At 37.9% G+C, this 25316-nt stretch overlaps 1 protein-coding gene across 1 annotated transcript in view; it reads left to right on the top strand.

Moving 5' to 3' along the window:
- Positions 1 to 297: 297 nt before the first annotated feature.
- Positions 298 to 25316, top strand: part of MEGF9 (multiple EGF like domains 9) — a 117165-nt gene continuing 92146 nt past the window's right edge. Inside the window, exon 1 of the mRNA XM_043981754.1 lies at positions 298 to 1069. Coding sequence (XP_043837689.1) covers positions 529 to 1069 — 541 coding nt within the window. The 5' untranslated portion in view covers positions 298 to 528. The remainder of the gene's footprint in view (positions 1070 to 25316) is intronic.

Below are 25316 nucleotides of genomic sequence, written 5' to 3'. Positions count from 1 at the left end.
GAAGGGAGGGAGCTCGCGCCCCGCTAGCTCGTTCGCTAGCTCAGCGAACAATGCAGCCGCAACCACCGCTGGCCGGGGATGCTGGAGCTCGTGCTCGCGTCTCCCTCCCCCTCCCGACACTCTCCCCCTTCCTCTCCTAGCTCAAGGCCTTCTTTGATTCGTCGTCTGGGCACAAAGAGGTCGGGAAGCGGCGTCGTCACGTGGGCTGGAATGGCTCAGGATTGGTCAAGTGGGCTCGTCGATTCCGGAGGGGGCGGAGCGGTCCGTTACGTCGCCCTTCTCCCGGGCCCGCCCGCCCGCCGGCCCGGCCGGCCGCCTGTCAGAAGGAGGCGGAGGGCGGGAGGCAGGGATGGTGCGGCTGCGGGCGTCGGCGTCTCCGTCTCCGTCTCCTTCTCCGTTCCGGTCTCTCGGCTTGACTCGTCTCGGCTGGACTCGGGGCCGGACGCCGCGCTTACCCCCAGCGCTAGCGCGCGAGTGACCGCCTGACTGAATGAATGACCGGCCGGGGCCGCCGCTGCCGCGCGCGCCATGAGAAGCCTGCCCAGCTTGGGGGGCATCGCCCTGCTCTGCTGCTGCGTGGCCGCCGCCGCCACCACCTCAGTCCCCACCACAGCCTCCGCCTCCCCCGCCGCCTCTGCCGCTGGGACGGTACCAACCCCCTCAGGCGGACGGGACCGCGCCCCCTCGCCTCCCCCCTCCGGAGCCGCCGACGCTGGCGGTGACGGGGAACTGGACCGGAGTGCTGCGAAGCAGGTGGAGGAGCCGGACAGTCACGCCCCCATCACGGTCAGCGCGACCGCCAGTCCAGCGGCAGAGGGGACCCCTGAGCTCGAGCCGGAGCCCACGCCCCGCGGGACCGAGGCCGCCCCCACGGGCCCCAGCAACGCCCTGACCACAGCCCCCCAGGTCCTGACCCCGACCCCAACTTTGATTCCGACTACGACGACCCAGATCGTGGCTACGACGCAGACAGCGACCCTGACCTTGACCCCGTCTGTGCTCTGGAGCAGCCCTTCGCCCACCCCACCTGCGGACCAGCCTGGCAAGCCCGCCAGCCCCACGCCCAGAGGTGAGCAGCCGCCCCGCCCCACCCTCTCCTCTCCTCCCCTCCCCCTCTGGGGAGGAAGCTCCTGGCCTCCCTCCCGGCTTGGCTAAGCCAGGTGTCACCCCACATTTTTACTCCCGTGCTGCTCCCCTCCCCAAAGCAGGTTCAGAGCGGACCCCGGCCTTCTACTCTAAGATTATCTGGGTGCTGTCCTCAATCCCACTCCTAACGAGCTCAGGGAAAGCAGGGAGAAGACGTACCCCAACCTTCCCTGTGTGTCACCCATCCCCAAAAGAAAGAGGTCGTGTGGAAGGACTATAAGAAGTAACATCTCCCCTATCTTTCCTGTCTCTCTTTTGGCCTTAGTAAGTGGTCTTGATTTTTTTTTTTTAAGGGTCATTTTTTATCGCTTGTCTCAAAGGCTTTTAAGGTGGTAATGATTTGGAAACCCAAGGGAACTTCGGTTTCTCCTGGCCTAGCGAATAGTTTCACCCTTTCTGGGCCACTCACTCCTTGGTGAGGATGTGAAAGATGCAGGACATTCATTCGCATCCGTACGCTTTTGTCTCAGACACTGAATCAGGGCAAACTTTTGGTTCATGAATTTTGGCTGAGTTAGCGCTGTCTCTTTTCCAGAAAGGGAAACGATTATAAAAGACCTCCTTGCTCCATTGGTGAAAAATTGTGTATCCAGGACCTCCCAAACCCTCAGTTTTCTTCTTCTTCTTTTTTTAAATCTCAACTTTGGATCTGCATGTGACAGGTGGAGAAAACACTGAGAGAATGTTGTTTACAAACAGTGGTAGGGCATAGAAACAATAGGGATCCAGGTTGTCCAATGACATAGATAGATCAGGGGACATTACACTACCGTATCTAGGTTGAACACACTTTTTAAAAATAGGTTTAAAATCTTTTATGTTCTTTCTTTTCCTTTCTGCCTGCCTTTCCAATCACAAATTTATCTAATGTGCTCTTTGGATAATTAGAAGTCTAAGAAGGAATCCATATTTTCTGAAAACCTGCTTGTTTCGATTTTTACTGTTGATAATAGTAGCATATATTTTTAGTTCTGCATAGTGCTTTACATAGATTATATCATAAATGACATTTTCTCAACCCATGTTGTAAAAGAAATTTTCTAATGATAGTCAAAGAAGATATTCTAGGGACCTAATTTTTAAAAAAACATTTTAAGATCATAAGATTAAGAAAAAAAAGATCTTAGGATCATAGATTTAGATCTGGAAGGGATGTCAGAGTTTATTTAGTTCAGTCCTCTCATGTTAAAGACAGTAAACTGAGGCACAGGAAAACTAAGTGACTTGCCCAAGATCCTGCAAGTAATGAACTTCAGAAGTGGGATCTGGATCCAAGAGTTGAGCTTAAGTTCTTTGATGCCTTGGGTCCAAAGGTGGGTCTGAAATTGAACAAATGAGATATAACTTTAAAGTTATTGTCCAAGACTACTTTAAACGAGAATTTTCTAAACCCTTTAACTGCTAGTGCAGTTTTTATGGTGGTTGGCACCCTTTCTAACCCATTCTTCTAATTCCAGTCATAGTAATGGTTCTCTGTTCTAGTTCTTGGACTCTGATTTACTTAAATAGGTATTTATTCAAATAGGTATGGAGTCATACTTTTGCCCTTATTTGATTTTTTACCAGTGCTTATAAGCATATGGTAGATCAAGGGCCTTGCCTATATTGGGGGGGGCATTAATCTAAATAGGATTATAAATTTTTCTTCACCCTTGAGAATGATTTATCTCTTCCAGTTTGTTGTACTCAAAAGAGGGAGAGTGATAAACTAGCTTAGGTTTGTCTGTGTAGCTTTTTGTTTTTCAGTATGCTTAGAGATGGCTGACATTTTTGTGTAAATGGGCCATCCTTGATTCTGGGTATGTATTAATTATTATTCACCTGAAAAACCTGATAGATTTCATTCTCTCTTCCTCATTAGTAGTACTCAGATCACTGGGTTTGGAAAGCACCTTGCAACTAACTATAAAGCACTACATAAATAAAAGGTATTAACTATTATCAGCAACCAAATTTAAACATTCAAGTGTCAGAAGAACTGGTTCCATGTCTGGGTTCTGCCACTTATTGTATAACATTGGACAAACTAATTTGCCTTCTTCGGATCTCTGTTTCCTCAATTACAAAAGGGGATAGCCACACTTGAGCTACCTAATAGTTAGCATTTACCCAGGGCCTTAGAGTTTGCTTCTGTAACACTTTACATAAGCAATCTCATTTAATCCTCACTACCACCCTGTGAGGCAGGTAAGTGAGGCTGAAAGAATTAAGTAATTTGTCTAGGGTCCCATAGTTAGCAAATGTTCTGAGGCAGGATTTATACTCATGTCTTGACTCCAAGTCCAGTGTTTTATCTACTGTGGTACCTAAGAGCCTCAAGTAAAGATCCTATGAAGTTCATTATTATAGGATTTAAAGCTGATAGGTCTACCTTTAATCATTTAGTCCAACATCCACATTTTACAAATTAAGAATCTGAGGCCCAGAGAGATAAAGTGACTTGTATTTAAAATACTTAAAGGTACATAAGTAAATAATATTCAATTCGATTTAATACTATTTACAAAGTAAATTATATAGCTAATATATGAACCCATGTCCTCTCAATTTAGTTATCTTTCTAATACTATCGTGAAAATACTTTCTAACTGTAGAGCATGATGTAACTATATAAACTATTACTGGATAAATGAAGGCCCAAGATTGGAAATTCCAAAAAAGAATCTAGTTTAATTAAAATCATTAAAAATTATAATGTTTTTATTATTTTTTGGTAAGTAGAATAGAATTAAGTAAAATGATCCAGCATTATCCAGAATATCAATACCCAATGCACCCATGGCATGATCACCACAGATTTTGAAGTAACCTAAGTCACACCTTATAAATCTTCAATAGCCTTTCTCTGCTTTAGAGACCATGCATTTCTGTGTAATTCATGCTGGGATATGCACATGTAATTAACTCTTAATGTTGAATAGACTTGGGTCAGTTTAACAGACTTAGTTCCAACTAAAAGTAATGTAATTACATACTGATTTTTCCTAGGGAGAGAATGTTAGAGGTTGCTCAGTGGTCTGCTTCTCATAGGATAACAGTTGTCTGCCATTGCTTGGAGAAATCTTTGATTCAACTCAAGGAAGCTAGTTTGGCTTGCAATGTTGGTTTCCCTGGCTTCTGGGAAGATGGCTATGGCTGGCATCCATTCCTGTTAGGGCTCAATGCCATTGGTAATATTCTTACAACTGTCCTTAGGTTTTAAGGCTGCATTTTGAATTGATGAGAGTTTCTTTCCTTTAAGCCTATAGCTAAGAGCTCCTCTGTTAGGGCCTCCTTTTATTTTCTGGGACACTGCTCTGCAAACTGAAACTAATTGCTCATCCAGCAGACACCATTCTGTTCCTACCAGAGCAAAACATCAGACTAGTTTGTACATTTGAGAAGGAAAAGTAAAAGGCTTTGATACTAGAAGACAATACTAATCACTAGGGTACCATTCAGATCAGAGCAAGAAGATACTGATGCAATTATGAATGCTTGAATTCTGTGAATGCAGAAGATCTTTCTATAGACAAAAATCTGAGGGCAAGTCAAAGTCGGTTATTGTATCCTCATAGGACAGCATAACTGCATAGATAAAAACAATATGAATTTAGGTGGTATAGGAGTAAAGGTTAGAAAATAGTAAGCTGTCAGAGTCCCTTCAAGTACTGTAGTTCTTAGATTATTTTCAGGCCTTTCTTTAGGCCAAAGTCATTAAATTTATTTATCTGTGACTTAAGTTACAAGAAAGGAATCAGTGTCTAAGCTGGGATTAGAGTTCCAGGGTTTGGAAACCTAAATAGTGTCATATGAGCATAGTATGGCAGAAGCATTCAAATAATGAAAGAAAAGGTCTAAAAATACAGGTTCTTTTTTACCTGTGCTAGAAATGTTAATTTTATCCTAAAATTCCCTGCTACTTTGTTTTTGAGTCTCACTGTGGCTTAGAAGTCATGAACTTTTAATAACTGAAAAATACATTAAGGTCCTAGGAAACAAGGAGATAAAGAGCATTCTATGTTCTAAGGTACCTGCCAGCTCTTATGTAAACAAATTGTCATATGCAAAAGAGAAGGAAATTTGTATTGAAAAAACAATAGTGACTCTTACAGTTTAATCTTTGAAATCTCTAGTGTTTTTCAGCTTTAGACCTACAAAATAATTACCCCCTACCTATTCTTTTCTGTTTGGGGATATTTTGTAGACCATAATGCCAAAAAATACACGAATGCTTTTGGTTATCTTTTCAAGATGTTCTATTGTGATCTGTGATGAATTAAAACATCATTTGTAGTCATCTTACTCTGGGTCAGGTGCAGTGTCCTTCCACAGCTATCTCCTGTGTCCTATCACTGGCATAGGTGCTCACAACTCTTGAAATATTTCAATCTCCTGACCAATTGTCAGAGTAGTATAATCAGCCTTAAACTATAGTCTTGTTTAATAAGTCATGTTTCCAAGAGGTTTTGTGGGTAGCCCACAATATACAAATATACAGGAAGAATATGACTAGGCCTTTAGAGTCTTGATTTTCCTTAAGATTAATAGAAATACTCACTACTTTAATCTCAGAATCTGTTACAGATAGATATTAACTCATCTCCTGGTACTCTAGTAAAAAAGGAAAGAAAAATATCACTTCGTCTATTTTACTGATCAGTACAGTAAGTTGCAGAACTTATTAGTAAATTCTGTACGGGCCAGTTTTAAGAGAGACAGATTAAAATAAAGACACAAGATCTTTCTTACCTAAAAGACAGGAATATCAGTTGAGATTACTTTTTAAAAAAAACTAAATTACAAATTTTTTATTCAAGTGTATACCATCCTCTCTGGGCCTCAGTTTCTCCTTCATCAAATGGAAGGATCGGACCAACTTTGGTTCAACAATGCAGCACACATTAATGTGCACAATTCTATGCTAGGAGCTGAGGATGAAGAGAAAAATGACAAGATAGTCCCTGCCATCATGAAGCCTTCTGTCTGTTTAGTAACCCCTATTCCCCTAATATCTCCTTTGTGTGTTCTGACATTCTCTATTCTGTTTCCTTCTGGCTTTAAAATTCCTTGAGTCTTTTTCATCATTGTTGACTTTCTGTTTAGCAATGAGATGAAAAATCTTTTATTTGTCAATCCTGAGATATTACTATGGGTTCCTCTGCTCTAGTGACTTGATCTTTTTCTACTACAGCTTTTGATTTTTATTTTTCTTACTTGAGCTAACTACATTTATTTCTCTGACCATTTTAGACAAAGGTTTTTTAAAAATGGAAAGGATAAAGATTATAAGCTTTAGGATTGCATACATGTGGTCTATTAGAATCACAATGAAAAAAGTTTCCCAAATGAACCATTTTTTCTCATCACTATGCACATGGCATAGTATTCAATACTGCATGTGGTTAATTTGTATCAGGAGAATAACAGTAATCCTTTCAATGCCACTAAGCCACAAGTCAAACTGATGTAAGAAATGAAATCTTTTTCCATATTCCTTTTCTTATGCTTTGTCTGTATTTTGTTTTCTTCCCTTCTAGCTCATTTCTAGTTAGAATCTCTCAATTTATGTCCTTTATTTCCATATCTTTTGTCTAGTTCTATAAATTTTCCTCCTCATGCTCTTTATGGAAGCAAATTATTCTCTATACTTGACAATTTATAGTTTTCTATATCTCATTCTTTTTTAAAAGTCAGTATATTTTTATCTTAAATTTAAATTATTTTAAAATAATAAACATTTTCATTTATAGTTTTGAGTTCCAAATTCCCTCCCTCTTCTCCCCCCATCCCTGAGGAAGTAAGCCATCAGGTATGGGTTCTACATGTTCAATTATGTAAAATGTTACCATATTTATCTCATTCAAGAAGATTTTTCTAGAAAATTTAAAGGTCTTTGGAGATATCCTTATGAAGGATATCTTCAATAGTATTGAACAAAGGGAACTGTATTGTTATTTGGTCTTAAACCTGTTCAGCCTGTGGGTGATCAATATTTTTTACTACATAAATATTAACTACCCCTTATTAGACTATGAGGCCATACATGTCATTGAGAGACAGCATGATGTAATGGAAAGAGGACTGGACGAGGCATCCAGAATGCTAGGGTTCTAGTCCTAGCAACTGCCACTACCTAGCTGTGTTACCTTGAGTACATTAAATATTTCTAAGTTTTGGCTTCCTCATCTGTTGGTGCTTGAAATGGATGGTTTCTGAGTCCTTGTAGTTCTATTATTTTCTCTTCTAATGCCATGTTATCTTTCCCTCCTAAACTTGTTTCTTCTCATGATTTTATTATTTTTATAATGCCACTATTTACTCTGTCTTTTATGTTCATAACCATGATAATGTCTCTTCCCATTGCATTACTTCTGATTTCCAATCATTTATCAAGACCTGTCAAGTTTGAGACATCTCTTGAATCTCCCTCCTTTCTCTCTGTTTTTATTCTGGCCACCCTATTTGTAAACTCATATTAGCACCCACATAGAAGACTGCAACTATCCTTTCATTTTCTCTACCCTCTGTTTTAACTTTAACTCTTAACTTTTTAAACCTTTAACTCCTTCTCCACTCTTTCTCCCCCACCTAACCCTGCCATCCTGCCAGAATATTTTTCTTAAGCATAGATCTAGTTATATCACTCCTCAACTCAAAAGTTTTCAATAGCTCATGATTGCCTCTTTAGTAGAGTTGAAACTCCTGACTCTGGGCTTTGTTTATACTGTTTCCAATGCTTAAAATGTCTTCTTTCCTTTCTTTGACTGGTGAATTCTTAAGCCTAACACACAGCATCTTCTCCATGAAGTCTTTTCTGATTGCCCAGTGAGTAATGACTTTCTCCTTCAGGCCTCACATATTTTGTTTTGCACATCTCTAAGGTACTTATCACACCCATTGTCATGTACACCCTTAAGCCCTGCTACTGAGGTGGCTGAAGCTACTGGATGGATTGAATTAAGGAATTCTGAGCTGCCATAGGGCTAAAGCTGATCTTGTGTCTGAAAAGGCTGGCACCGATAAGGTGAACTCCCAGGAAGTAGTGGGCCCCCAGGCTATGTAAGAAGGGTGAACTGGTTGTAAAGGCAGTAAATGGCTCATAGACTTCCAATACAGGCAAGATAGAGACCAGTCCTGAACAAATAGCTGTTTATTGGATAATATTTTATGGTTGTCTGTGTTTGTGCCTTTCCTCCTTCTTGGAATATAAGCTCCATGAGAACAAGAACCATGTTTATCTAAACTTTGTTTCTCCCCTGGTACCTAGCACAGTGTTCTCTACACACATGTAGGTCTTGAGTCTTAGTAAATATTTATAGAGTGAATCATAGGATCTTAGAGTTAGAAATAACCTCAGAGGTCTAACATATATTTGAATACAAATCTCCTCAATGACCCCTAGTTTCTACTTGAAAACTTCAGTAATCAGTAACTCACTATCTCCCTTATAGTGCTAACATTCTATGATTTTTCTTCCCAACTTCTACTGAGTATGTTTCAGGGGAAGAGTAAAGAAAGTATTTTCCTAACAGAAATGAAAAAAAATCTGACTGTAAGTAGACTCATTACTAAAGATAAGCAGCCATTCTCTTCTATATGTATCAGCAGCTATTCTTATTAATAAGTGGATATGAAATTACATATGAAAAATGTTTAAAAAGAAAAAAGTATACTATTATTTAAATTACAAGATTTCCTGTTTAAAAATAAGTTAAGCAATTTGGAAATTAGCTTACCCGGGCACCCATGTAATATTGATTGAGCTGCTGGATGCCATATGGTATCCTGCCCTGTGTGCTTTCTAAAGACAGACAGGGACATTACAGTCTATGGTATGTTTATTTTATTTTATTTTTGTATTAAAATCACATTCTTTGGGAGTAGTATAGAAAGTTAAATTTTAACTTTTTCAGGTTTAGTTTTCACTGGCTTATTAAAGTCAGTACCTTATTACATGAAGTATATTTTCTTATTTTATGTATTAATGTAGAGGCAGAGATTAGCTCAGAGAAGTTAAATGACTTGCCCAAGGTCACACAGATAGCAAAGCTGGGATTTGAACCCTGATCCTCTCATTCTCCCAAGTGTGCTTTCTACTAATGTTAATGCCAAGGACAGGGGTGGCTTCATGCAAAGTCTTATTATTTCTTGGAAGTGAAATATCCTTATTGCTTTTCTAGTTCAGGATTTTTTTTTGTTCTTAACTTACCATTTTACTTTTTTTGCACTGCCTCAGTTCAGTTCGGTAGCAGTATGGAGACTTTTTTCCTTTCCTTATTCATGCCCTGTTCCCTACCCTCAAGTCCCTTTTTTCCTACAAATTTCTACTAACCATATTTTAATACTTTGTTGGCCTGTAAAAAGTGAACTCATTATTTTTTCTCTAGACTTATATGAACTCATATATAGTGAAGTGAGTAGAACCAGGAGAATATTGTGCACAGTGACAGCAATATTGTTTGTTAAAGAACCATGAATGACTTAACTATTCTCAGCAGTACAGTGATCCAAGACAATCCCAAAGGACTAATGATGAAGCATACTATCCATCTCCAAAGAAAGAACTGATATTTATTGAACACAGACTGAAGCAAGCTATTTTTATTTTCTTTCATATTTTTCCTTTTATTCAAGTTTTCTTATACAAAATTACTAATACAGTAATGTTTTACATAATTACACATGTATAACTTATATCTGATTGCTTACCACCTCAGGGAGGGGGGAAGGGATGGAGGAAAGGAGGAATAGAATTTGGGACTCAAAACTTTAAATAAAAATGTTTATTATTATTTTTAAAAAGGGACTCATGAGAGTAAGAAGTTCTAAAACCTAGTCCTCAGTTCCAATTTTAATAGAGTTATAGATAATCTAGAAGAACAGAGAAAGACAAAATCGCGTACATCTCTTGGTGAAATTAATCTCTATTAAAAATATTTGGTGGCAACAGATTTGGGGATTTTACTGTTTCACCACTGATGAAACATCATAACATTTTAGAATTGGAAGGGAAATAAAATTCTAGTTGAATTCAATGACTACTGAAAATAAAAAAAATAACATAAACATAGAAAAATACCTCTATAATTGGAAATTGAGGGGATGCTTATCAATTGAGGAATGGCTGAACAAGTTGTGGAATATGAATGTAATGGAATACTATAATAAATAATAAGCAGGCAGATTTCAGAGAAAGCTGGAAAGACTTACATGAACTGATACAAAGTGAAGTGAGCAGAACCAAGAGAACATTATATACAATAACAGCAACATTGTGAGATGATCACCTGTGATAGACTTAGCTCTTCTCAGAAATACAATGATCCAAGACAATTCCAAAAGACCCTTGATGGAAAATGCTCTCCATAGCCAGAGAAAGAACTATGGAATCTGAATGCAGATTGAAGCATACTATTTTAATTATTTTTTAATAGTTTTTCCTTTTTTCTCTTTCCTCTTTTACAACATGACTAATATGGAAATATGTTTTACATGATTGCACATATATAATTTATATCAAATTGCTTATTGTCTTAGGGAGGAGAGAGAAGAGGGGAAAAGGGAGAAAATTTGGAACTCAAAATTTTATTTTAAAATGAATGTTAAAAATGTTTTCACATATGATTGGAAAAAATAAAATACTATTTAAAAGAAAAAAAATAATCAGGAACAACTCCCAGTTTAGCAAAGCATAGCAGACTGAAACAAGTAAATTGTTTGGTAAGAATATGGGCTGCTTCTTCAAAGAAATAAACATTTTAATAAATATATGCTTGCTTTTTAAGATAAAAGAAACACCTCTATTATCTGCTGATATGCCCTGCCCCAATCCTCTATCGAACTCTCCCTTGAAAAAAAGAAAGCTAAGAAAAAAGACACCATGATTATAAAAAACATTATATACCCATAGTCTTCCACTTTTCTGTGGAGAAGAGGGAAGTGTGTTATATCATTGTTCTCAAGAAACAAGATTGAATATTACATTTAATCTGAGTTCAGCATCCTTTTAGTGTTTTTATTTACTTTATTGTTTCCTAGTTCTGCTTAATTTGTTCTGTATGAATTCATATGGGTCTTATCATGTTCCTCTAGATTCATCATATTGGTCATTTTTCACAGAGCAATCATATTCCATTATTTTCATATACCACAATTCAGCTATTCCTTTATCTTTAGACACCCACTTTATTTACAGTTTTTGATACCACAAAAAGTGCTGCCATGAATATTTTGGTATATATATATATAGTTTATATTATTCATCCATCTTTGACTTCCTTGAGGTATATATTTAGTAGTATGATCTCTGAGTCAAAGGGTACAAACAATTTCATGATTCTTGCATAATTCCAAATAATTTTCCAGAATGTTGGATCAATTTACAGTTTTGTCAAAAGAGAATGAATTGATGTACTTGTCTTCCTACAGTCTCTCCACCATTTGCCAATTTGACAGATATGAGCTGAAGCCTCCAAATTGTTTTAATTGCATTTTTCTTATTGGTGATTTGGAATATTTTTTCATATGACTTGATAATTTGCATTTCTTCCTTTGAAAACTATATACATTTTGACCACTTATCTATCTAGTAATGGCTCTTAGTCGTACATCTATGCATGTATGCATGTGTGATTTCTATTCCTTATGTGATTATGAAATTCCCTAACCTACGGAGCTAAAAGTACTGTCAGCTAGCTTCCCTTAAAAAAATGACCCTTTTTCATTTAGTTTATCTATTTGGAGATTATTGGAATATATGATAAGATTGTATCTGTTTTTAAGTGGTGGGAAACTCACATGACTCCTTGCCCACCTTTGGTCAGTCTCGTTTAACTGGTACCTCTGACCCTGCTGTAAAATTCTTTGGGTACCCTTTCCTATCTTAAAAGCAGAGAAAGTTTTTTCTACTGAAAGAAAGTTGGACACCATTGGTCTATATACCTTTCCATTTGTCTCTCATTCCATCCCCCTTTATCTTTATCTTCCCTGGGCTAAGGATAGAGGGTTGTCAGTGTCTCATTGACTATCTGGTCCTACAGAAGTTGTCTGGTCCTTCCCCTCTCACCCATGTTAGATTACAAAATGGAAAGTAAATACAATATATAAGTCCTATATTGTAAGTCATACCCAGTCTGACTTATGACCATAACAGATGACTAACTGCTCTAAGATGAGTTGCTGAAGGAAAGAAAACTTAGGAGAGATCAGTTTCATTTTGCCATGGATTGCTGAGGTGTTTGAGTGAATACTTTAGTAAACAGAAATGAGAATTTCAGAAATTAATTAATTTTATTTATTGTGTGTCTGACACAAGCACGACTTCCTTTTAGCATATGTACATGAATTATATATGAATTATTAAGTATATATTTAACAATTCAGAAAATATCATGTGCTTACTATGTACAAGATGGAAGGCAAGGAATTATGGCAGATAGAGAGCCAGTCTTGGCATCAGAAAGATCTGTTTTCAAGTCCCACTTCTATTACATATACTGTTATCATAACCTTTATCAAGTCATTTAACTTTTTAGTGCTGCAGACAACTCTGAGATTATAACTTGTAGAGCAGTTGCAGATCTACATTGGTAGATGTAATCTCCCCCCTGGAAGTCAGTCAATCAAACGAGCATTTATTAAGCACTTATTATGGACCAAGGCACTCTGCTAAATGCTGGAAATACAAATAAAAGCAAAAAAATATTTGCCTTCGAGGAGCTTACATTCTAGTGGAGAAGACCACACAGAAAAGGAAGTAAAAAAGCAAGAGAGGGTGGAGAAGGTACATGACACGAAGGCATGATAAAGCCCAGGGGAATGCAGCCTGATGGAAAAGAAAGAGATGGTTAGCTTGGGCGCCCACCTTCCATGGTGGTGCTGGGAGGAGAATTCTAATCAGAGGGAAGGGCCCCATGAGCAGAGGTACTTACCACTTTCCAGTACCGACGTGATCTTTCAGAATGAAGAGATTTCTAAGTCATGATGGAGAAGCCAGAGGAATAGGTCTAGTTTAAAATATAATTTACAGGCCACCTTGCTGGGGAAGATTAGTCAAGTAAGTATTAGTTGAGAATTGTTGCTTATCTTCACTAACAAGCTTCTTTGAGTCCTCATCTAAACATATTGCTTTTGATTAAAAAAAAAAGGAGCTATTTGTACTGCTCTTGTATGTATCTGAGCTGGGGCTTGCTAAGTACTCTTGGAAAAAATAATTTAATCTGACATTGCACCAATTTCCTAGTACAATCTAGAATAATCCCTGCATTTTCTTTTATTTCTAGCTCATAGGAATGATTATGCACACAAGTGAAAACACAGGCTTTGAGCAAGGTAGAGCTCCTTGGAGTCTGGCCTACTTTAATGAAAAGGCATTTTTGTTATTGTATAATCTTCTCTCATGATAAAGTCACAGAACTTGTCTCTGTTAAAGAAAAAACAGCATCCATAGCTATAACCTTTCGAAGAATAAAATAGCTGAGTTTTTATAAGAAGAGCCCTGGAGTTAAGTCAGGAAACTTAAGCGTTAGTCTGGCTCTACCATTTCCTCGGTCACCTTGGGCAAAACACTTAACTTCCTTGGGCCTCAGTTTTCTTATGTGCCATGGAAGGAGCACCAGATTTGGATTGGAGAACCTGAGTTCAACTCGTGGAGCTGCTGCCTACTACCTAAGTCACCTTGGGCAAGTCAGAAATTCCCTGGCCTCAATGTCCTTCTTTGTAAAATAAGATGACACAATTTTTAAGGTCTCTATGATCTATTGCCCTCGAATGGCTTAGGCTTCCTTATTTTTTTTGATGAGGCAATTGGGGTTAAGTGACTTGCCCAGGGTCACAAAGCTAGTAAGTGTCAAGTGTCTGAGGCCAGATCCTCCTGAATCCAGGGCTGTGCCACCTAGCTGTTCCTAGGCTTCCTTATCAAATAATGAATGTACCATCCCTGGGAGTGTTCACACAGAAGCTGGTTGATCATCTGTTCAGACTTCTATAGAAAGGATGCCTAACTTGGGTGAGATATTGGCCTAAAATGGCCTCTGAAGTCTTCTCTTACCTTTGTGGGGCTGGTAAACTCAAGAAGCCCAACAACAATGGTGTATCTACTAGCCTGACTCCATAGCCATTGTTCAAGGGAGCAATCCTTGTGGACATACTACCTGGCAAATGCCTGTGCAGTCGCTGTAATGCCCATTCCCTCAGCAGCCACAGATAATGAGGATTCAGAAAAGATAGTTCTCAACTCGACATTGTCACGTAGTTCAACATAAGAAACTGATATGGTGGGGGCAGCTAGGTAGCTCAGTGGATAAAGCATCGGCAAATCTCGCCTTGGGCACTTGACATTTACTAGCTGTGTGACCCTGGGCAAGTCACTTAATCCTCATTGCCCTGCAAAAAAAAAAAAAAAGGAAGGAAGGAAGGAAGAAAGAAAGAAAAGAAAAGAAACACAGAAAGAAAGGAAAGAAAAAGAAACTGATATAGTTTACTAATGAAAATGACACGAAGAAGATACATTGCCATCTGACTTGTAGCAAAAGCCTTCTATACATCTTGGCTTTCCTTATTTCAGTGTGAGTTCACTGAAAGCAGGGATTATCATTTCTTATTATATATATCCCCCTTGCTTGGCACATAGTGAATGCTTAATAAATGTTCTTTCATTAATCTGTTCTCCAACTTTGGGGATTCCATAGGATAACTCTTTCCCCTTCATAGTGACACTATAATTCCATGAGTATATTATTCAAGGTTCCTATAGTTCTAAAATTATATAAAAAGATGTTATATCTGTGCTGAGGTTAATCCAAGTCACTTGATTTTCCTTAGAGCTACTTTAACTTTAAGCATCAGCTGTAATTTCTGTCAATGATTCAGCAACAATTCTTTTTCCTCAAAGTTGTTTGCTTGTTCTCCATGAGAGGCAAATGTGTAAACTGATATTTTTTAATTATCTGGGCCAAAGATGTCATGTCCAAGATTAATGCCTATTTTTAAAAAATTGAACTACCGGTAAATCTTATCTTTGAATTTGTGAAACCAATTGAAAAGGAGGTGAATTTTCTATTTCACACAATTTTAATTGAAAAATTTCTTAGACTCTCAGAGCTTGAAGTGATCTTTAAACAGAGAATGTTCAAACATGTAGCTGGAAGTGACCTTTGGGATCTTGCCCAACTTCTTTATTTTATACAGGAGGAAACTGAGGTCCAAAGAGAGGAGGCTAGCCCATGGTTACATAGTGGATCACCAGAAGAGCTTGGGCAAGAATGAGTGTCCTGACTCTGAGTGTTGATTAGACTTGTTGGGAGATCATTATTAAAATACCCTTTCAACTTTATCACACTACCATGCCTATCTTTTAACATTAATGAATAGATTACAGTTTGGTGAATATTTATTAAGTATAAGGCACTGTGCTAGGCTCTGAGGATGCAAAGGTAAGTAGTGGCTTGGTTATTTTCCTTGAGGAACTTACTTTCTACTAAGATGATGAAACATGTATACATATAAGTATAAATATTAGGTAGGCAAAGGAAATATCTGAATAAGATAGCCTATGAAGAATACGGAAGAACATTTTTCAATTCTGGTGTAGAAGGGGATCAAGGAAGGCCTCCTGGGAGGTTCCTGACCTGAGCTTTGGAGGAAGATGAGGAGTTTGAAAGAGAATAATGAAGTGAGAGTAGTTTTCTGTCATGGGTGATGGCTTATGGAGGCAGGAGAGTACATGTCATATTTGGGGAGCTATTTGTAGACCAGCATTGTGAAATAAGCTTCTAAAGGTAGGTTGGAGCCTGATTATGGTAGGCCTTGGATGTCAGGTGAGGGAGTTTGTATTTTTGAGTAGTGATGTGGTCAGTCCTGTGCCTTAGATTATTTTAGCAGCTATTATAAAGCATGGATTGGAGAGAGAAGTGAGTAACTGGATGCAACAGAACCAGTTAGGAGGACTTTACAATAAAATCCAGGTTAGATGTGATTGAGACTGGACTAGGGTGGTGGCAATTGAGTGGAAATAAGGGGATAAATATGAGCTATACTGTGGGTGTACAGTTAATTAGAATTGTGGACACAGAGGGAGGGAGAGAGAAAAATCAAAGATGATTTGGAGACTTCCAACCTGGGTGATTGTCAGGATGGTTGTGCCACAACAGAAATAGAATTAGATAAATAAAATAACATTTCTAGCTTGGTAAAATACACTGTTATGATTAAAGTCAGTTGACAAAATCAGAAGTTTTGGCATCAGAAGCTATTTGATTATTTCTAATTGATATCAAAACTCTCTCCCTTTCCCCCTAACTTTGGTTTCATTCTGCTAGTTTTTTTTGCCATTAGTCCAACTTCATGAAGTCCTCAGTAGTCTAACTACCTCTACCTTACCTCCCTAACTTTTTCTTACATCAGTCTCTCATTTACCCACCACTCAAATAAACTATTTAATAATCCTCATTTATAACTTGTGCTTTCATTCCTTAACACCTTTCTTTGCTCATATGATTCTCTACACCAGAATTGCTCTCCTTTCCAAACTGTTTATTAAAAATCCTATTTGTTCTTTAAGGTCCAATTCAAATGTTACTTTACTTCCTTGTACCTAAATTTCCTCATCTCTAAAATGATTCGAGTATGTGATCCCTGAGAGTACTTTTAGGTCTAAATTTGTGATCCTTCATAAGGTCTTCCTTGATTTCTCGATTCCCTCTCTGGAGCTGCTTAATATTTTTATTAGTGATTTGAATGAAGTCATTCCTGCAGAACCTGACTATCATATTTACAAGTAACAGAAAGTTAGGAGGGTTAGTCAACATGTGTAATAACAAAATTAGGATTTAAAAAAAAAAACAAAACTTGACAGACTAGAACAGTACACCAGTTTGAGTAAGGTGAAGTTTGTAAAGAAAAATGTAAAGTGCTACTCTGTATTTTTAAAAAATCATCGGGGCCAGCTAGGTGGCACAGTGGATAAAGCACCAGCCCTGGATTCAGGAGGACCTGAGTTCAAATCCGGCCTCAGGCACTTGACACTTACTAGCTGTATGACCCTGGGCAAGTCACTTAACCCCTATAGCCCCGAAAAAAAAAAGAATCACACACACACACACACACAAAATCATCTTTTAAGTTTGCAAGATTGGAGAGATATGTGTGGTTAGATAACAGTTCATGTAAGACCTAGGAATTTTAGTAGATTGCAAGTTTAGGAAGAGGCAACAGTGCATCTTAATCAAGAAAGTTAAAGTGATCTTAGGCTACATTAAAAGATATAGGATGTCAGAGAGAGAGAGAGAGAGAGAGAGAGAGAGAATCCTGAAAATAGGAAGTGATAGTTCAGACTGCCTCCATGTATTATGTTGTTTTAGAACTCATATTTCAGGCAGGATATTCACAAATTGGAAAGTGTACAGAGGAAGGTGAACAAGATTGTGAGAGACCTTGAGCTCATCCCATATAAGAATCAGTAGAAGGATTTGGGGTTGTTCAGCTTGGAGAAGACTTGGAATAGGGGTGGAGTGAGGTTGTCTTCAGGTATTTGAAGGGCTGTAATATGGAAAAGTTCAGCTTGTTTTGCTTGGCCCCAGAGGGCAGAACTATGTGAACAGTGGGTGGAAGTTGCAAAGAGGCAAGTTTAGGCTCGATTTAAGGATAACTTCCTAACAATTAGAGATATGTAAAAGGGGAATGGGGCTGCTTCCAAAGGCTTTAAGTTTTAATCCTCCAGTGAAGCTTTATCTTCAAGGCTCACTGGCCACTTTTAGAGGCTGTTACAAGGGAAATTCTTGTTCAGCTATATGTTAGTTTACAGGTGGCTTTCTTAGGACCCTTCTTAGGTTCTATGACTTTTAGATCATTTGTGTATATTTCATCTTCTCAATATTTTATGATAAAATCCATCAGAACAGAGACTAGCTTGTTTATGTTTGTGTTTTCCCTAGCTAGAATAGTATTGGGCACATAGTAGGTATATAATAAATGTTTATAGAATTGAATCAGATGGAGCTGTGTGTGTGTTTACGATAATGTAACAGTTGTTCCAGTTAGACTATGAGTGAAGAAAGAATTTACACAATTGGGAAATGGTGTGAGCCCTGCCTAGCCACAAGGGAAAGAATGTGAGTGGGGCTGTTTTCAACCTGGCTGAAGAGTGTTAACAAATAACCCCACTTGGAACATTTTAGAACCTTTAGCTAACTGGTTGGAAACTGTCAGAATTTTCTTTTGTTTTAGTCATGCATGCTTCTTAGAAATCAACAAATCACCAGGGATCTCTTTGGATCTGGTTCCCTTTTTTTTTTTCTTATCTGGTGCTTTTTCTTCATTTGTATGAGGAAAATAATCATAGAATCTTGGACCTAAAAAGGACCTTAGGACATATAATATCATCACATAGACTCTTTAGAAATTATCTAGCCCAATCTTTACCTGAAGTATGAAACTATCCTTTTTAGCATGTCTGACATAGAAGTATTATAGAAGGTCTTCTATTCCCTGCATATTTTCCTTCTAGTAACAGGAAACTAACTTGAGTTCAATTTTTAGACAGTTCTAATTATTAGGAAGCTTTTTACATTGAGCTAGCATGCTAAAAATCTGAGCTCTGTAACTTTCACCTAGGAAACTCTGATCAATAAAATGACTAATCATGGCAGCAAACAACTGATGAAACATGCTTGCCATTACCTTTTGGTAGAGAGGTCATGGACTGTAGGCATAGAATGGGATATGCATTTTCAGACATGACCAATATAAGACAAAATTTCTCTGCTTGACTTATTTGTCAGAAGGGAGGGCTTTTTTTTGGGGGGGGGGATGGAGATTTTGCCAAGTAGGGGAATGGAAAAAGAAGAAAAACAGAAAAGTAGATCAGTAAAATACAGAAATACAGAAGAGAATGAAAGACATTCAGAAGGGGATGCGGACAAGAAGTACCATGTTAAAGCTGATAATAAACAGGCTATACATGGTAATTCAGTTTCACAGGAAGCTATTTTTTCTGTCCATTTTAGTCCTCTTTCTGACATTTCCATGGACATTATAATGTTTGTTGATGGGCAAGTTCAAAATTTGAAAAAAAAGAAAGCCAACCTTTTATTCAAGGGTATCTATACACATGAAAATAAGATGATCAACTGGAAAGAAAGCAATTAATTTCAAATTCCAACTATTGCTGTAGATGCTTTTAAAAGACAGGATGTAGGGCATCTAGGTAGCACAGTGGATAAAGCACCAGCCCTGGATTTAGGAGTTCAAATTCGGCCTCAGACACTTGACACTTACTAGCCATGTGACCCCTGGCAAGTCACTTAATCCTCATTACCCCGTCCAAAAAATAAAAGTGATAAGACAGGATACTTCTACATTTTGGTAGATCTGTGATTAATTATTAGTATAGGTTCTCCTTCCACTGGTATAGATTGTAATCCATCTATGATTTCTTGCTTTGCTAGATCTATGTAATATAATTGGGAGGGTAAGGGAATAAGTGTTTATTAAAGTCCAGGCAGTATGCTTAAGATTTAAAAATATCTCATTTGATCCTCACAACAGCCTTGTGAGGTATATGCTATTATGATTCCCATTTTACAATTGAGGAAACCTAGGCAAATGGAGGTTACATGATTTGGCCAAGGTCACACAGTTAGTAAGTGTCTGAGGTAGAATTTGAACTCAGATTTTCCTGAGGTCTAGCACTCTATCCACTGTACCACCTAGCCACCTATGATTGGTATGATTGATTTCCTTGCGCTGGTGTATTCCCTCTATGATGTTTTCTTCTATATGTTACTTGTCTTTATTCTTTCTGTTTTATTCTATTTACTACTTGTCTTTATTATTTCTCCATCCAACCTACTAGAAACATTCTTCTTGTTATTTTAACATTTTATGGTTACAAGTGTAGCACAAGAGCTATATTAATTCTACTGCGCTTTTGCTACATGATTTGACCACCTTCATTTTCCAATCGCTATACACAAATAATCCTAATCTGTAACATGGAGGTGGGGAGAAAGTTGAACTATATTATCACTAAAGTCCTTTCCAGCTCTAAAGTTCTATGCGCCTATGTCTTTCATGTCACTTGTTATATATCATAAGAAAGGAATAGTTAAGATCTCAGAAATGATTTCTTTAGCCAACAACATCTTCACAATTGCATAACTAACATAAGTATAGAGAATTAAAAATCTTCCTGCCCTTTCCCCCTCCACTTTTTAAAAAAGTTTTTAAAGAAGAGCATTTGACTAAGCAGAATAAAATGAAGTTTTAAAGACTCTCTTCAAAGTGTCTTCTACATATACTTAAAAAAAAATTATGCAAGACTCCAGGATAGCTGCGGCCACAGAAATAACTATTCAGTGATATGAGTATCAACAAAAAGAGGCTAAAACTAGAAGATGGCTCATTTGAGGTGTGCCACTAAGTGAAATTAGATAAATTAAATATAATACTAGAGATCTTTTAGCAGAGGCCAGACAACTATTTGCCAGGGATGTTACAAAGGGGGTTTCTCTTCAGATACAGGAACTAGATGACCTGTGAGGGCCCCTTCACCTCTAAAATTCTGCATTTCTTTCAGCCTTAAATAGAGATAAGCATTTGGAACTTCTGCTGCAGACTTGTTTAACATTTTATAAGTCACTATCTATCTCTGTGCTTTGGCTTATTCCTGTCTAAAACAGGGTTTAGCATATAACTTTACCTTCTTGCTATGCTGGGCAGGTTAATGAATACCTATAAAATGTTCTGGAAACAAAAAGCCCACTAACTGTTGGGTGTTATTATACTGAATTGTTGATGTACTAACTACAAAACTATCCTGTTTAACTGGTTTTGGTTTTTAAATTAGGCTGTTGCTTATAGTTTTCCAAAAATATAAGACAATGTGGTTCAGTTAACCAGTGTAATGGAATCAGAAGATCTGAATTATATGTGATTTAGGGCAAGTCTTATAACCTCCCCGTGACTATGAGTTTCCCTCTCTGTAAAATGGAGAGTCTATTATTTGCTCCTCAGCTTCTCAGGATGTTAGTTATAAATGAGAAAGGCAGCTGTGGAACAATGGGGAAAAAAAACCCATTGCATTAGAAGTTAGGAGGCCAGGGTGTAAGGGCTAAAATTCTAGCTAAACTATCTAAAAGCTAATGAGTGGTTGCCAATAAATTATAAGCTTTAGCAAGAGTATTTAAATGTTTAAGTATTTATTAAAGAGCATTAGGATCAGAGAGAAAGGTAAAAATCTAACTATTTCTAAGAGACCCCATCATCTGACCCACCATGGCGAGGTCAGGAACCAAAAGAGATAGAATCCCTCCGCCAGCGTCTTCTTCCTACTTCGTGTCCTCCTCCCAGAAATGGGAGGCTCCTCAAGTTGATTGGCTGGTAGCCTTGATAGACAGTACCCACTAGCAAATGTCACTTCCTGACACTAAGGACCTTGACCACATGGCTTGCCCTCAGAGGCCTTCACCTCATAGTGGAGCTTTTCTACAGTAAGTCTCTAGCAGGTGGCGTCATTCCAATCGTTACAAGGATTTTAAGTCTGGCACTGTCATCTTGGCCAACTCACTTGACCTCTAACATAGAGAATCAACCCAGCTGAATTTCTGCATCTATAAAGTAAGTGATCACCAAGGTCCTTTTCATTCTAGTAATTTATATTGCCCCATTTCCACCTTTTATCTATATAAGGATGTGCTTAATAAATATTTCTTTAACTGAATTCTAACATTTGATATTCCATGATCCCTTCCATCTCCAACATTCTATTTTCTATAGTATCTTCTACAATGATTCGATGAATTAATCAACAAGTATTTATTGAGTGCCTGCCTTGTGCCAGGCATGTGCTTGTGGCTACAAGGTTAGAGTGAATCAAACTCCATTCACAATGAGTTTATATTCCAATGCTCAGTATGAAGTAACTAAAACATGTAAGTCATTTTGAGTTTTCGCAAACAAAGGCTCTAAGAATATGTTGTTTTCCTTTATTGTTACTTATTACATGGCCTAATAATATAATGTAACCAAATAGTTTTGATCTTTTAAAAAAAGCTAAATGAATAAACATTATCCCCTCAGTTGTCTTGATGTAGTATATATTTCTTTTTTTGCAACAATAATTATTGTGATTATTATTATTAATATTATTACTATGCTTTAAGGTTTACAATGCATTTAACATGCATGATCTAATTTTACCTCCACAACTCTGAGTTAGGAACTACAGCCATTATTTTCTATAATTGCTACTTGGGGCTATTGAGTCTCAGAGAGGTTTAGGGACTTCCCTATGCTCATATGGCTAGCAAGAATCAGAGACCTTCACACTTAGGTAGTCCTGACTCCCAATTCTGAACACTATCCATTTCACCACTCTACCTCTCTTATACCCACCACACAGGGTAGGAAAAACCATGAAGAAAGCTGTGACAACAGTATACTGTGAAATTCAACTGTCTAAATCATGGCTCCCAAGAGTTTTCTGTTTCTGAAAGAGAATGCCTTGGGATGATGGGCAAATGAACACACAGGCCTATTTCCGATGATCCTTTTCACCTCTCCAACAAGGTTTGGTTCTCTTCTACTCTGTTTGGGCTTCTACCAACTTTTGACTCAAGACTCATTGTGGAAGGAGGCCACCATGAGAGCCCCATTCCAGGAAGACTTCCATGAGCCCCAAGGCAACTTGAGGGATTTTTTGGGGTTTGGCTCTGACCTGACTTGGACTTATCCATATGAGGGCTAAGGGGGAGGCCAGACCTTTGTGTGGCATGTAGCATGTATTCTTTCAGTGCTGTAGTGTAACTAAGATATTTGTTAACTCTGTTGAAAATTGTAGTGCTGCTTTTTATAGGATTTTTATTTCTTAAGAAAATGTATTCCTTTCATCCTACCTTTCTCTATTACATACAATAATATTTCCCTCCTGTGTTTTTAATGGGCACCTATCTCCTGATAATAGTATATTGTGTTTTTTCTTCTTCTTTTTTTTTTTTGCAGGCAATATTGGGTTAAGTGACTTGCCCAGGGTCACACAGCTAGTAAGTGTCAAGTGTCTGAGGCCGGATTTGAACTCAGGTCCTCCTGAATCCAGGGCCAGTGCTTTAACCACTGTGCCATCTAGCTGCCCCCCAGTATGTTGTGTTTTTCTGTCTTTAAAATGACTTTCAACTTCAAGTAATAGTCTACCAATTTTACAGATGAGGAAATAGAAACTTTAACTGGAAAGACTCTTAGAAACTATCTACTCCAGTCCCCCTCATTTTTCAGTGGAAGGAACTGAGGCCCAGAGAAGTTGTGGTTTGTCCAGGGTCAAAGAGCTAGTATATGGAAGATTCAGGATCCATGCCCAAATTGTCTCTAAATCTAGGCTTCTTTCAACTATACTATGCTACTTCTAAAAGGATCACTACTAACAGGGACAAAAGTATATGCTAACTGTGATAAAAATGGACCCCTGAAATATGCTCTGAGGCTCCTGAATTATCTATTATATGACTCTGTGATGTAACCTTACAAAATAATTGAATCCCGGAGTTGGAAGAGACCTTAGAAGTTCTCTAGCTGAACCTGTACCTGAAGAGGAATCTTCCTTACAATATTTCTGACAAGTAAACACTCATCAAAGCCTCTGTTTAATGAGAACCTCATCACAGCCAATTGATATAGCTCTAGACTCCCTTCTCTTCTGCTTTCTTCCCCACCCTCCTCAATTTGTGTGCTGGTTAGTGAACTTGGAGTCAGGAAACCTATATTCTCTATACAAACAAAATAACAAACATCTTGAACATTTCTTTCCTCATTGGACTGACTCCCTGGAAATTTTCTTCCTACTTCAGTCCCACCTTGGTAAAATAAAAAGTTACCCAATCTGCCCTTCCCTCACAGAAGAGGCATAATGTAGTGCAATGGAAATAGCACTGATTTTATTTACTGTTACCTTTGTGACCTTTGGCAAATCTTTAGTTTTTCTGGACCCAATTTCTTTTTTTAAGTGCAGGTATTGAATTAGATGGCTTGTAAGATCCCTTCAGATTCTAACTCTGTGATCTATGGAGACTTTGCATATACTTAAAGGATCCTTTTTAACCAGTTGCTGTGGGTTTTGAAAAATTGTTCATGTAATTTGTGCAGTCATAATGACAAGAAGTTTCAAACAGAAGAAAACTGTACTTGCCTTTAAAATGAGGAAGAACACAATTGTGTTATGATGATTTTAAACTTAATTTTATTTTCCCAATGAACAAAAACCCATCTTCTCTCCCTCCTCTGTCCCCCTTCTGCTTCCACTCCCAGCTGACAAAGAGGAAAAAAAAATCCAACAACCCCTTTTAGCAAATGTGCACCATAAAGCAAAACAAACTCCTACATTGATCATAGGAAAACATTTCACCTCAGTCTCTATCCTGAGTTCATCCCTATCTCTTTTATGAGATAGTTTGCTTGCTTCATTATTAGTCTTCTGGAATTGTGGTTGTTAGTCATTTTGTTGGTTAGAACTTAAAGTTTTTCAAAGGTTTTTTTGTTTTGTTTTGACATTACTATTACTATTGTATAAATTGCTCTCCTGGTTCTTTTTACCTTACTTTGCATCATTTCATAAAGGTCTTCCCAGGTTTCTCAGTTGTCTTCCCCTATTAGAATGTAAACTCCTTGAGGGTAGGACTGTTTGTTTCTCTTTTGTATTTGTAGTGTAGCCTGTGTGTTTAGCACTGTGTCATCAAATGTCAAGCACTTAATAAATGGGTTTTTTTTCTTTCGTTCATTCTCTCATTCAATTTTCCCAACTTTGTGGGGGGGGGGGTAGGCAGAGCAAATATTATTCTATTTGTAAAAGTGAAAAATAAATAGGGCTAAGAGATGAGGTTAATTGCCTTAAGTTACACAACTACTGAATGTCAGAGTCAGAGCTCCTACCCAGATATTTTGAGGCTAAGTAATGAACTCTTTTCTGTGTGTGTGCAGAGCTATGATGGCTAAGCAGTCTGTATGTGCCTAACTCAAAGGAGGAACATGGTCAATAGGCACCTAGTATCTGTTGAATTAAACCAGTCCATGTATATACTGTCACATGTGTGTATGTATATATACACACATGTATACACAAACACTTGTATATGTAAAACATTTATGTGTGTGTTTAGGTATGTGTACATATGTTGTTCAGTCATGTCTGAGTCTTTGTGATCCCA

The sequence above is a fragment of the Dromiciops gliroides genome, chromosome 2 (genome assembly GCF_019393635.1).
Source record: "Dromiciops gliroides isolate mDroGli1 chromosome 2, mDroGli1.pri, whole genome shotgun sequence".
In the NCBI taxonomy this organism is placed as follows: Eukaryota; Metazoa; Chordata; class Mammalia; order Microbiotheria; family Microbiotheriidae; genus Dromiciops; species Dromiciops gliroides.
The sequence above is the reverse complement of the archived record's forward strand: the minus strand, read 5'-3'. Positions and strand labels throughout refer to the sequence as shown.